The sequence below is a fragment of the Carcharodon carcharias genome, chromosome 18 (assembly GCF_017639515.1).
Source record: "Carcharodon carcharias isolate sCarCar2 chromosome 18, sCarCar2.pri, whole genome shotgun sequence".
NCBI classification, from domain to species: domain Eukaryota; kingdom Metazoa; phylum Chordata; class Chondrichthyes; order Lamniformes; family Lamnidae; genus Carcharodon; species Carcharodon carcharias.
This window is the reverse complement of record NC_054484.1, coordinates 2050969-2065255: the sequence shown is the minus strand read 5'-3', so window position 1 is coordinate 2065255 and position 14287 is coordinate 2050969. Positions and strand designations below refer to the sequence as shown.

The following is a 14287-nucleotide window of genomic DNA, read 5'->3' as shown; positions in this document are numbered from 1 at the left end:
ACAGCTAACAATTCACTTCTCACTTTTCTCCTATGCAAATTCCATTCATACTGTATCTATTGGGATCTCATCTTAGCTCGCCTATCTCCATTTCAAAATGCTTGCTTTAACACATAACCCCTTTAATAATATAAACCTTGCTGCCTTCAGTCTAATTAAATTAGTCACACACACATACACAACCTAGATGCAGCACCCCCCCCAACCCCCCTTCCGCCCCCCCCCCCACCCCCCCCACCCCCCCACCCCCCCCCCCCTGCCAGTGACATTAGGAAAAATGATATTTTCTTTACAGATGCTAGGTATGTAGGCTGTACGTCCCAAAGACTGGTGGATCATATCAAACAGCATGTTCCAGCAGCTGTTTGCACTGGCAAGCTACAGACCATACCCAACCAGCCTGTTCTTGCAAAACTCAAACACAACTCAGTGTCCAACATTAGGTATGATTCCATGATTGGATAACATTTGCTAAATAACCGTCAGTGTGCTAAAAATTACACTGACAACCAATTTAAGATTGTCAGTCAGGCTCACAGTTTGGTGTATTTGCATGTATTGGAAACTACATGTATAACTGCACAGGGTCCTGTTCTTTGCAGGCAGAAAGAACATGCACACACATTGCACCTGTTTCAGCTAAACAAAATAAGTGACAGCCATTCACTGAAGCATTCCTCAGGGCAATCCCTTGACCAATCATGGTCAAAATACATGGTTTAAACTACAAACAATGCTTGGCAGTTAACTGCCAGTCACTATCAATTGGTGCATTCTCCATGCAATGCCTCTACCAATCAAAGTCCACTTTCCAACCAATCAGCACTCTCTTCTCATACAGTGTAAATTGTTGCTTTCCCCTTGTATTCTTGCAAAGTGTCCTGATCAGTGCAAGATGAAAAGCTTAGACCTTTCTCTTCTCAGCAAAACTGGTAAGTTATTCTACTTAAAATAAATACTTTGTAAAGTTAAGGTATGGCAGAGCAGCTTGGCCAAGTGGAACGTATATCCTGTGGCATGTGTGATGTCATGGGCGCAACATGTGTCCCAGGCAAACACATTTGCAGGAAGTGTCATCGGCTACAGAAGCTTGAGCTCCAGGTTTCAGAACTCAACTGGCAGCTGGAGTCTTCGTAGTGCATCCGCAAGGCTTAGTGGATAGCATTTTTAGGGTGGTGGTCACATCACAGGTTAGGAGCATGCAGACTGAGAGGGAATGGGTGACCACCAGGCAGTTTAAACAACCAAGCAGGTAGTGCAGAGCTACCCTGAGTCGATCTTGCTTGCTAACCCGTTTTCCATTTTGGATACTACTGAGGGCAATGGTTCTTCAGAGGAGTGCAGCAAAAGCCCAGTCCTTGGCACCATGAGTGGCTCAGCTGCCAAGGAGTGGAGAAAGAAGAGTGGAAGAATAATATGACAGGGGAAGTGTTAATTCGGGGAATAGGCAGGCATTTCTGCAGTCATAGATGTGACTCCAGGATGGTATGTTGCCTCTTTGGTGCCAGGGTCAAAGATGTCACAGGGCAGCTGCAGGACATTCATCTTGGGGAGAGTGAACTGCCAGAGGTCATGGTGCACATAGGTACCAATGACATAGGTAGGAAGAGGGATGAGGTTCAGAAAGCAGATTTTAGGGAGTTAGGAAAGAAATTAAAAAGCAGGACCTCAAAAGCAGTAATGTTATGATTACTCCCAATGCCATGCACTGTTGAGCACAGGACTAGGAGGATTGAGTGATGGAAAACGTAGCTGAAGAACTGGTCCATGACGGGGCGCATGAGATTCCTGAGGCATTGGGACTCGTTCTGGGGCAGGTGGGACCTGTATAAGATGGGCAGGTTGCACATTAGCAGGACGAGGACGAATATCCTAGCTGGGAAATTTGCGAGCACTGTTGGGGAGAGTTTAAACAGATTGGCAGGGGGATGGGAACCTAAGGGGGAGCTCAGATTGGAAGGAAGAAAAACTGTTAAGAGGAAGCAGAAACATAGTAAGCAGAAGTAGGACGCAGACGAAGCAAAGACAAGCATCTATTAGGATAAGAATGCAGAATGATATTAAAAACACAAAGTTGATGGCACTCTATCTGAATGCACGTAACATTCGCAACAAGGTAGATGATTTGATGGCATAAATAGGGTAAATGGGCATGATTTAGTTGCCTTTACGGAGACGTGGTAACAGGGTGACCGAGGCTGGGAACTGAATATTCAAGGGTATTTGTCATTTAGGAAGGTTAAGCAAAAAGGGAAAGGAGGTGAGTAGTGCTGTTAATAAGAGACAAGATCAGTACCTTAGTGAGACAGGATCTTAGATACAAGGATCAAGATGCAGAAACGGTTTAGGTGGATGTAGGAAACAGCAAGGGGCAGCAAACATTGCTGGGAGTTGTTTGTAGGCCACCAAACTGTAGTGGTAATGTTGGGCAGTATAAATCAGGAAATTAGAGCGGCATGTAATATGGATAATACATTAATAATGGGCGACTTCAATTTACATATAGTCTGGGCAAATCTAATTAGCACTAATGCTGTGAAGGATGAATTCCTGGAGTATGTATGAGATGGGTTTCTGGAGCAGTACATTAAAGAGTCAATTGGGGGTCAGGGTATTTTTGGTTTAGTATTATGTGATGAGAAAGGGCTAATTAATAACCTGGCTGTAAAGGAGCCTTTAGGAAATAGTGACCATAATATGGTAGAATTTTACATCGGCCAGAATTTTATGGCCCCACGACGGTATGTCTCCTCCTGGCGGATTTTTTAAATATTCATTTATGGGATGTGGGCTTCGCTGGCTGGGCCACCATTTATTGCCCATCCCTAGTTGCCCTTGAGAAGGTGGTGCTGAGCTGCCTTCTTGAACCGCTGTAGTCCATGGGGTGTAGTTACACCCATAGCACTGTTAGGAAGAGAGTTCCAGGATTTTGACCCAGTGACAGTGAAGGAACTGGCGATATATTTCCAAGTCAGGAAGGTGAGAGACCTGGAGAGGAACTTCCAGGTGGTGGCATTCCCATCTATGGGTTTAGAAGGTACTGTCGAAGGAGCCTTGGTGAATTCCTGTAGTGCATTTTGTAGATGGTACACACTGCTGCTACTAGTGGTGGTGGTGGAGGGAGTGGAGGGAGTGAATGTTTGTTGATGTGGTGCCAATCAAGTGGTCTGCTTTGTCATGGACGGTGTCAAGCTTCTTGAGTGTTGTTGGAGCTGCACTCATCCAGGCAAGTAGAGAGTATTCCAACACACTCCTGACTTGGGCATTGTAGATGGTGGATGGGCTTTGGGGAGTTAGGAGGTGGGTTACTCATCACAGGATTCCTAGCCCCTGACCTGCTCTTGTAGCCACAGTATTTATATGGCTAGTCCAGTTCAGTTTCTGGTCAATGGTAACCCCCAGGATGTTGATAATGGGAGATTCAGTAATGGTAATGCCATTGATCATCAAGGGGCGATGGTTGGATTCTCTCTTGTTCAATGATCCAGCGTGGGGGGTTGAGTTCGGCGGGCTGGCCTCTCAGGATATGCTGACATATTATAATGAAGTTCCTGATGGTGGGAAATGTGGCTGGGTGGAGTGGATGATCGCAAACTGGTTTCATGTTGTCATGAAACCGATTTTTGGCCTTCTCACCATATTGTCCGCTTACACCACTGAACAAGCCTGACACCAGCAGGCACAGAAAATCTCAGCACAAATGTAATATTCCCAAATTTGCTGATGACACAAAATTAGGTGGGAATGTAAGTTGTGAAGAGAATGCAAGGACGCTTCGAGGGGAACTGGACAGGCTAAGTAAATGGAAAGAACATGGCAGATTGAATATAATGTGGAAAAATGTGAAGTTATTGATTTTGGTAGGAAACCAGTAATGCAGAATATTTCTTAAGTGGTGAGAGGTTGGGAAGTGCTGATGTCAAAATGGACCTGGGTGTCCTTGTTTATGAGTCACTAAAAGCAAGCATGCAGGTGCAAGAAGCAATTAGGAAGACAAGTGGTATGTTGGCCTTCATCACAAGGGGATTTGAGTACAGGATGTCTTGCTACAATTTTATAGAGCCTTGGTGAGATTGCACCTGGAGTATTGTGTACAGTTTTGCTCTCCTTATCCTAAGGAAGGTTACCATTGCCATAGAGGAGTGCAACCACTAATTCCTGGGGTGGTGGGATCTTTTATTTTTCAAGGAATGTGGGCTTTGCTGGCTGGGTCAGCATTTATTGCCCATCCATAATTGCTAGATTGATAGCTGGGATAAGTGAGTTGTCTTATGAGGAAAGGTTGGACAGACTGGGCTTGTTTCCTCTGGAGTTTAGAAGAGTGAGGAGTGATTTGATTGAAATATACAAGATCCTGAATGGCCTTGACCAGGTGGACGTGGAAAGGATGTTTCCTCTTGAGGGTGAGTCCAGAACTAGGGAGCACTGTTTTAAAATTAGGGTACACCCTTTTAAGACAGAGATGAGGAGAATTCTTTTCTCTCAGTGAGTTGTGCAACTTTGGAACTCTGCCTCAGAAGGTGGTGGGGGCGGGGTCATTGAATATTTTGAAGGCAGAGGTAGATAGATTCTTGTTAGGCAAGGGAGTCAAAGGTTATCGGGGTTAGATAGGAACGTGGAAATCAAAACACAAGAAGATCAGCCCTGATCTTATTGATTGGCAGAGCAGGCGCAAGGGGCCGAATGGTATACTCCTGTTCCTATTTCTTATATTCTTGCCCTTGAGAAGGTGGTGGTGAGCTGCCTTCTTGAACCGTTGCAGTCCATGTGGTGTAGGTACACACACAGTGCTTAGGGAGGGAGTTCCAGGATTTTGACCCAGTGACAGTGAAGGAGCAGCGACAGAATTACCTGGAAAAACTCAGCAGGTCTGGCAGCATCGGCGGGGAAGAAAAGAGTTGATGTTTCGAGTCCTCATGACCCTTCGATAGAACTAAGTAGAAGTAGGAAAGGGGTGAAATATAAGCTGGTTTAAGGTGTGTGTGTGTGTGTGTGTAGGGGGGGGAAGGGGGGGTGTGGTGGGGCTGGGGGGTTGGGTGGGGGGAGAGAAGTGGAGGTGTCTTTGTAGGGACAAGCAAGCAGTGATAGAAACAGATCATCAAAAGATGTCACAGACAACAGAACAAAAGAACACTTAGGTGTTGAAGTTGGTGATATATATCTAAACGAATGTGCTAATTAAGAATGGGTGGTAGGGCACTCAAGGTATAGCTTTAGTGGGGGTGGGGAGAGCATAAAAGATTTAAAAATATTTAAAAATAATGGAAATAGGTGGGAAAAGAAAAATCTATATAATTTATTGGAAAACAACAAAAGGAAGGGGGAAGAAACAGAAAGGGGGTGGGGATGGAGGAGGGAGTTCAAGACCTAAAGTTGTTGAATTCAATATTCAGTCCGGAAGGCTGTAAAGTGCCTAGTCGGAAGATGGGGAGTTGTTCCTCCAGTTTGCGTTGGGCTTCACTGGAACAATGCAGCAAGCCAAGGACAGACATGTGGGCAAGAGAGCAGGGTGGAGTGTTGAAATGGCAAGCGACAGGGAGGTTTGGGTCATTCTTGCGGACAGACCGCAGGTGTTCTGCAAAGCGGTCGCCCAGTTTATGTTTGGTCTCTCCAATGTAGAGGAGACCGCATTGGGAGCAACGAATGCAGTAGACTAAGTTGGGGGAAATGCAAGTGAAATGTTGCTTCACTTGAAAGGAATGTTTGGGTCCTTGGACGGTGAGGAGAGAGGAAGTGAAGGGGCAGGTGTTACATCTTTTGTGTGGGCATGGGATGGTGCCATAGGTGGGGGTTGAGGAGTAGGGGGTGATGGAGGAGTGGACCAGGGTGTCCCGGAGGGAACGATCCCTACGGAATGCCGACGGGGGGGTGAAGGGAAGATACGTTTGGTAGTGGCATCATGCTGGAGTTGGCAGAAATGGCGGAGCATGATCCTTTGAATGCGGAGGCTGGTGGGGTGATAAGTGAGGACAAGGGGGACCCTATCATGTTTCTGGGAGGGAGGAGAAGGCGTGAGGGCGGATGCGCTGGAGATGGGCTGGACACGGTTGAGGGCCCTGTCAACGACCGTGGGTGGAAAACCTCGGTTAAGGAAGAAGGAGGACGTGTCAGAGGACCTGTTTTTGAAGGTAGCTTCATCAGAACAGATGCGACGGAGGCAAAGGAACTGAGAGAATGGGATGGAGTCCTTACAGGAAGCGGGGTGTGAGGAGCTGCAGTCGAGGTAGCTGTGGGAGTCGGTAGGCTTGTAATGGATGTTGGTGGACAGTCTACCACCAGAGATTGAGACAGTGAGGTCAAGGAAGGGAAGGGAAGTGTCAGAGATGGACCATGTGAAAATGATGGAGGGGTGGAGATAGGAAGCAAAATTAATAAATTTTTCCAAGTCCCGATGAGAGCATGAAGCAGCACCGAAGTAATCATCGATGTAACGGAGAAAGAGTTGTGGAAGGGGGCGGGAGTAGGACTGGAACAAGGAATGTTCCACATACCCCATAAAGAGACAGGCATAGCTGAGAGAATGGAGTGCAGTAAATTCAGAGAGAGAGAGATTAGAATGGGTGAGAGGAGCAGAGAAATTGAGACGACTAATATCGCGCCGATAGTTCTCAATGAAAAGATCAAGAGAAGGTAAGAACCCAGAGGGAGGGGTCCAGGTGGAGGGAGAATATTGGAGGTGGGTGAAAGGATCCATTGAACAGGGAGAGGAATCCTGCCCAAAGAAGTGAGCCCGGAGACGAAGACGGCGGAAGAAGAGTTCAGCATCGTGCCGAGCCCGAAATTCATTAAGGTGAGGGCGTAGGGGTATGAAACTAAGTCCTTTGCTGAGCACTGAACGTTCAGCATTGGAGAGGGGAAGGTCAGGGGGTATAGTGAATACACGGCTGGGGCTGGGATTGGAAGATGGGGTGGGGACGGAGGGACAGGCAGGGGTGGAGGGTCCTAGGTGGGTGTTGGTGTCGATGAGTTGTTGGAGCTTGCGTTCCTTAGCACTTGAGAGAAAGAGAAAAAGTTTCTTGTTGAGGCGTCGGATGAGACGAAGAATAAAATGAAACTGGGGACACGCACAGCTTTGAAAAAGGGTACGGCGGTGCTGCTGGAGGGAGAGGTCGAGTGTGTTCATATGGCGGCGCATGGCACTGAGTGTGGATTTCAGAATGTGACGGGAACAGCAGTCCGTAACAGCAATATATTTCCAAGTCAGATTGGTGAGTGACTTGGAGGGGAACTTCCAGGTGGCAATGTTCCCATGTATCTGCTGCACTTGTCCATCTAGATGGTAGTGGTCTTGGTTTGGAATGTGCTGTCGAAGGAGCCTTGGTGAGCTTCTGCAGTGCATCTTGTAGATGGTACACACTGCTGCTACTGTGTGTCGGTGGTGGAGGGAATGAATGTTTGTGGATGGGGTGCCAATCAAACATGTTGCTTTGACCTGGATGGTGTCAAGCTTCTTGAGTGTTGTGGGAGCTACACTCATCCAGACAAGTGGGGAGCATTTCATCACACTCCTGACTTGTGCCTTGTGGATAGGCTTTGGGGAGTCAGGAGGTGGGTTACTCATCGTATGATTCCTAGCTGCTGACCTGTTCTTGTAGCCACGGTATTTATATGGCTTATCCAGTTCAGTTTCTGGCCAATGGTAACCCCTAAGATATTGATAGTGGGGTTCAGCAATGGTAATGCCATTGAATGTTAAGGGGCGATGGTTAGATGATCACTGCCTGGCACTTGTGTGTCGTGAATATTACTTGCCACTCGTCAGGATATTTTCCAGGTCTTGCTGCATTTGGACATGGACTGTTTCAGAATCTCAGGTGTTGCAAATGGTGCTGAACATTATGCAATCATCAGTGAACATCCCCACCTCTAACCTTATGCTAGAAGGAAGGTTATTGATAAAGCAACTGAAGGTGGTTGGGTCTCGGACACTACCCTGAGGAACTCCTGCAGATGTCTGAGAGCTGAGATGACTGACCTCCAACAACCACAACCATCTTCCTTTGTGCTAGGTATGACTCCAACCAGTGGAGAGTTTTCCCCCTGATTCCCATTGACTCCAGTTTTGCTAGGGCTTCTTGATGCTACACTCAGTGAAATGCCGCCTTGATGTCAAGGGCAGTCAATCTCACCTCACCTCAGGAATTCAGCTCTTTTGTCCATGTTTGAGCCAAGGCTGTCATAAGGTAGGGAGCTGAGTGGCCCTGGCGGAACCTAAACTGGGCGTCAGTGAGCAGGTTATTGCTAAGCAAGTGCTACTTGATAGCACTGTTGATGACCCCTTCCATTACTTTACTGATGATCAAGAACAGACTGATGGGCCAGTAATTGGCTGGGTTGGATTTGTCCTACGTTTTGTGTATAGGATGTACTTGGGCAATTTTCCACATAACCGGGTAGATGCCAGTGTTGTCGTTGTACTGGAACAGCTTGGCTAGGGGCACAGCAAGTTCTAGAAAAACTCAGCAAGTCTGGCAGCATCTGCGGAGAGGAGCACAGTTAACGTTTCGAGTCCGAATGACCCTTCAACAGAACTAAGTAAAAATAGAAGAGAGATGAAATATAAGCTGGTTTAAGGGCGTGGGGGGTGAGTGTGGGACAAGAAGAGCTGGATAGAGGGCCAGTGGTAGGTGGAGATAACCAAAAGATGTCACAGACAAAAGGACAAAGAGGTGTTGAAGGTGGTGATATTATCTAAAGGAATGTGCTAATTAAGGGTACAAAGCAGGACGAGCAAGGTACAGTTAGCCCTAGTGGGGGTGGGGTAGGGGGAAGGGATCGAAATAGGCTAAAAGGTAGAGATAAAACAGTGGATGGAAATACATTTAAAAATAATGGAAATAGGTGGGAAAAGAAAAATCTATATAAATTATTGGAAAAAACAAAAAGGGGGGGGGGGGAAATCGGAAAGGGGGTGGGGATGGAGGAGAGAGTTCATGATCTAAAATTGTTGAACTCAAATTCACTAAATAAATTCAAATAAAATCAACAATTTTAGATCATGAACTCTCTCCTCCATCCCCACCCCTTTTCCGATTTTCCCCCTCCTTTTTGTTTTTTACAATAATTTATATAGATTTTTCTTTTCCCACCTACTTCCATTATTTTTAAGTGTATTTCCATCCATTGTTTTATCTCTAACTTTTAGCCTATTTCAATCCCTTCACCCCACCACACCCCCACTAGGGCTATCTGTACATTGCTCGTCCTGCTTTCTATCCTTAATTAGCACATTCCTTTAGATAATATCACCACCTCCAACACCTCTTTGTCCTTTTGTCTGTGACATTGTTTGGTTAGCTCCACCTATCACTGACCCTCTATCCAGCTCTTCTTGTCCCACTGCCCACCCCCCATCACCGCCACCCCCCCCAAACTCCCTTAAACCAGCTTATATTTCACCTCTCTTCGATTTTTACTTAGTTCTGTTGAAGAGTCATTCGGACTCGAAACATTAACTGTGCTCCTCTCTGCAGATGCTGCCAGACCTGCTGAGTTTTTCCAAGTATTTTTGTTTTTGTTTTGAATTTCCAGCATCTGCAGTCTTTTGCTTTTATTTTAGCACAGCAAGTTCTGGAGCACTAGTCTTCAGTACTATTGCCGAAATATTGTCAGGGCCCATAGCCTTTGCAGTATTCAGTACCTTCAGTCATTTCTTGATATCACATGGAGTGAATCGAATTGGCTTAAGACTGGTATCTGTGGTGCTGGAGACCTCTGGAGGAGGTTGAGTTGGATCATCCACTCAGCACTTCTGGCTGAAGATTGTAGCAAATGCTTTAGCCTTATCTTTTGCACTGATGTGCTCGGCTCCCACATCATTGAGGATGAGGATATTTGAGGAGCCTTCTCCTCTGGTGAGTTGGTTAATTGTCCACCACCATTCAAAATTGGAAGTGGCAGGACTGCAGGTCTTAGATCTGATCCATTGGCTGTGGAATCACTTAGCTCTGTCTATCACTTGTTGCTTATGTTGTTTGGCATGCAAGTAGTCCTGTGTTGTAGCTTCACTCGGTTGACACCTCATTTTTAGGTATGCCTGGTGCTGCTCCTGGCATGCCCGCCTGCATTCTTCATTGAACCAGGGTTGATCCCCTGGCTTAGTGCTAATGGTAGAGTGGAGGATGTGCTGGGTCATGAGGTTACAGATTGTGGTTGTGTACAATTCTACTGCTGCTGATGGCCCACAGCACCTCATGGATGTCCAGTCTTGAGTTGCTAGTTCTGTTCGAAATCTATCCCATTTAGCATGGTGGTGGTGCCACACAACATGATGGGGAGTATTCTCAATGTGACGACGGGACTTTGTCGCCACAAGGATTGTAACTCTTACCGATAGTGACAGATGCATCTGTGTCCTGCAGGTTGATGAGGATGAGGTCAAGTATGTTTTTCCCTCCCAACTGCTGTAGACCCAGTCCAGCAGCTATATTCTTTAGGATTCAATCAGCTTGGGTAGTAGTGATGCTACCAAGCCCCTCTTGGTGATGCATATTGAAGTCCCCCACCCAGAGTACATTCTGCATCTTTGCCTTCCTCAGTGCTTCCTCCAAGTGGTGTTCGACATGGAGGAGTACTGATTCCTCAGCTGTGGAGGGGGTGGTGGTATGTAATAATCAGCAGGAGGTTTCCTTGCCCATGTTTGACCCGATGCCATGAGACTTCATGGGGTCTGGAGTCAATGTTGAGGACTCCCAGGGCAACTCCCATTGGGAGGGAGGGGTGGTGATGGTGGTGTATGGGACATTGCAAGGTTTGATTCCATGAGGATGACTATGTAAGGCTGTTGCTTGACTATTTTGTGAGACAGCTCTCCACATTTTGGCATAAACCCCCAGATGTTAGTAAGGAGGACTTTGCAGTTAACAGGGCTGAGCTTGCCATCGGTACCTAGGTCGAAGCCAGATGGTCCGTCCAGTTTCATTCCTTTGAGACTCTTTAGCAGTTTGATACAAGTGAGTATCTTGCCAGGCCATTTCAGAGGGACTTTAAGAGTCAACCACCTTACTGTGGGTCTAGAGTCACATGAAAGCCAGACCAAGGAAGAATGGCAGATTTCCTTCCCGAAAGGGCATTAGTGTACCAGATGGGTTTTTACAACAATCGACAGTGGATTCATGATCATCATTAGACTTTTAATTCCAGATTTTTATTGAATTCAAATTTCACCATCTGCTGTGGTGGGATTAGACCATAAAACGTAGGAGCAGAAGTAGGCCATTCAGCCCATCGAGTCTGCTCTGCCATTCGATGAGATCATGGCTGATCTGATAATCCTCAACTCCACTTTCCTGCCTTTTCAACATAACCCTTGATTCCCTTACTGAATAAAAATCTGTCCATCTCAGCCTTGAATACACTTAACGACCCAGCCTCTACAGCCCTCTGCGGTAAAGAATTCCACAGATCCACTACCCTCTGAGAGAAGAAATTCTTCCTCATCTGTTTTAAATGGGTGACCCCTTACTCTGAAATTATGCCCTCTGGTCCTAGACTCTCCCACAAGGGGAAACAACCTCTCAACATCTACCCTTTCAAGCCCCCTAAGAATCTTATATGTTTCAATAAGGTCACCTCTTATTGTTCTAAATTCCAATGAGTGCAGGCCCAAATTTCTCAACCTTTCCTCATAAGAAAATCCCTCCATACCTGGGATCAACCTAGTGAACCTTCTCTGGACTGCCTCCATAGCCAGTATATCTTTTTTTAGATAAGGGGACCAAAACTGTTCACAGTATTCTAGGTGTGGTTTAACTAATGGCTTTTATTGTTTTAGCAAGACTTCCCTATTTTTATACTCCATTCCCTTTGAAATAAAGGCCTACATTCCATTTGCCTTCCCTATTACCTGCTGAACTTATATGTTAGCTTTTTGGGATTCATGCACAAGGAATCCCAAATCCCTCTGTGCTGCAGCTTGTTCAAGATGGAAATTGATAGATTTCTAGATATTAATGATATCAAGGGATATGGTGATGCATGGGAAAGTGGCGTTGAGGTACTCGACCAGCCATGATCTAACTGAATGATGGATCAGGCTCAAAAGGCCGAATGGCCTATTTCTGCTCCTATATTCCGATGGTCACATTAATACACAAAATATACCCAGTAATAGTTAGAAATAAGTCAAATCAAGATCAGCAAAGTTCTGTGCTGCAGTTTCAAACCCCTAGATAATGGGTTTCATGTAGAAACCTTAAAGTCAGTACTATCATCCCATTAAAAGTTGAGCAGAATTTGAACCCAAAACCCAAAGATGAAAACATCATTTATAACTCACTTACCCAGCCCATCCATAGAAAGCTTATATTTTAAAACAACAGCAGAATTATTTAACGGTGTCTTTTTCTCCTGGTCTAGCTCTCCAGCCTGGTCATAAAGTGAATATCCGAGTGGAACCAGGCCTTTTCGAATGGACGAAATGGGAAGGTGAACGAGCAATCCCGAACTTCATGTCTGTGCCTGAACTCAAAGCAGCAGAGTACTCTGTGGATATCAACTACAGGTATATTCCATCTTTGGCCTTCTGTAACTTTCTATAGCTTCTCCAGCCTGATTAATTTGATCTTTGGAAAATTTCCTTTTGAAAAATAGATAATGGAGGGGGAGAGGTGGTGAGGTAGGGGAGAGTGTGAGGGACGTTAGGATGGGAAGGGAAAAGATAGGAGGAGAGGTGGGAATGGGTAAGGGACCTTGCGGGAGGGAGTGAGAGAAGGTCAGGAAAGGGGAGGGGTAAGGTTTGGGAAGTGGGTAGTAAGGGAGTTGTGGTTCATGGGGAGTGGATGTGGAGAGGTGGGGGTGAAAACTGGCTGATGTTTATGGAGTGGAGAGGATTTTGGTGTCTTGGCATGCAGGAAGACCTGGAAAACATTCAGGTTTGGGCTGGTAAGTGGCATGTAAGAGTCATGCCATGCAAATGCCAGGCAATAATCATCTTCAACAAGAGAAAACCTAACCATCTCTCCTTGACATTCAACTCACTATCAACTTTCACTATCAATATTCTGAGGGTTACCATTGACCAGAAACTAAACTGGGCCAACCAAATACAAACTGTGGCTATGACAGCAGGTCAGAGGTTAGGAATTCTCTGGCAAGTAACTTACCCCTGGATTCCCCAGAGCCTGTCCAAAGGCTTTAGGACACAAGTCAGGAGTGTGATCGAATACTCTCCACTTGCCAGGATGATTGCAGCTCCAACAACACTCAAGAAGCTCAACATCATCCAGGACAAAACAGCCTGCTTGATTGGTACCCCACTCACAAACATTCACTCCCTCCACCACCAGGACACAGTGGTAACAGTTTTAAAGAGGCACTGAAGCAACTTACCAAGGGTCCTTCAGCAATACATTTCAAACCCTTGATCTCTACCATCTCGAAGGACAAGGGCAGCAGATATATGGGAACACCACCATCTGCAAGTTCCCTCCAAGCCACTCACCATTCTGACCCGGTATCGCTGTTCCTTCACTGTTGCTGGGTCAAAATCCTGGAACTCCCTCCCTAACAGCACTATGGGTGTACCTACACCACATGGACTGCAGCAGTTCAAGAAGGCAGCTCACCACTACCTCCTCAAGGGCAACTAGGGATGGGCAATAAATGCTGGCCCAGTCAGTGAGCAATTGTGCTGTTTATTTTGATGACTTGATAGTTTTCAGTCAGACATGGAAGGAGCATTTGCAACATCTGGAAGAATTATTAACTCGATTACAGGAAGCTAATTTGGTGGTGAACTTGGCTAAAAGTGAATCTGCAAAAGCCCAAGTTACGTATCTAGACCACACCATTGGACATGGTAAGGTGGCTCCAAGTGATGTGAAAGTCAAGGCTATCATGGATTTCCCTATGCCTACAACAAAATGAGAAGTTTTGAGGTTTCTGGGCATGAGTGGGTTTTATCAGAAATTTGTACCAAATTTTAGCAGTGTAATGACACAGCCGATGGTAAAGGCTGCGTTTTTCAAATCCTAGAAGGAAACTTGAAACAACTGTCATAATCCATTTTTGCAATTTATAACTTTGAGATGCTGACTTTGAATTCAGTGGGGATAAGACTACCGAGTCTCACGGTTTTTATATAAAACTAGATTAAACATTTATTAATCTAACAACAAAATAAACACATACACATGGCTACAAGTTACTACTAAAATAACTTTTTAACAAATCCCTAAATTAATCAGCCCCAGTTAAATCTCCACTAAGGCAACAGTAACCCATAGACTTCAAATAGACACCAGGCAAAGCACATTTGACCTGACAAATTCCATATGAGGTTCCTTTG

General features: G+C 45.7%; 1 protein-coding gene across 1 annotated transcript in view; it reads left to right on the top strand.

Annotated features, from left to right (window-relative positions):
- LOC121290902 (ubiquitin-associated and SH3 domain-containing protein A-like) overlaps positions 1 to 14287 on the top strand; it is a 247238-nt gene that overhangs the window by 190476 nt on the left and 42475 nt on the right. Inside the window, exon 12 of the mRNA XM_041211939.1 lies at positions 12358 to 12502. Coding sequence (XP_041067873.1) covers positions 12358 to 12502 — 145 coding nt within the window. The remainder of the gene's footprint in view (positions 1 to 12357; positions 12503 to 14287) is intronic.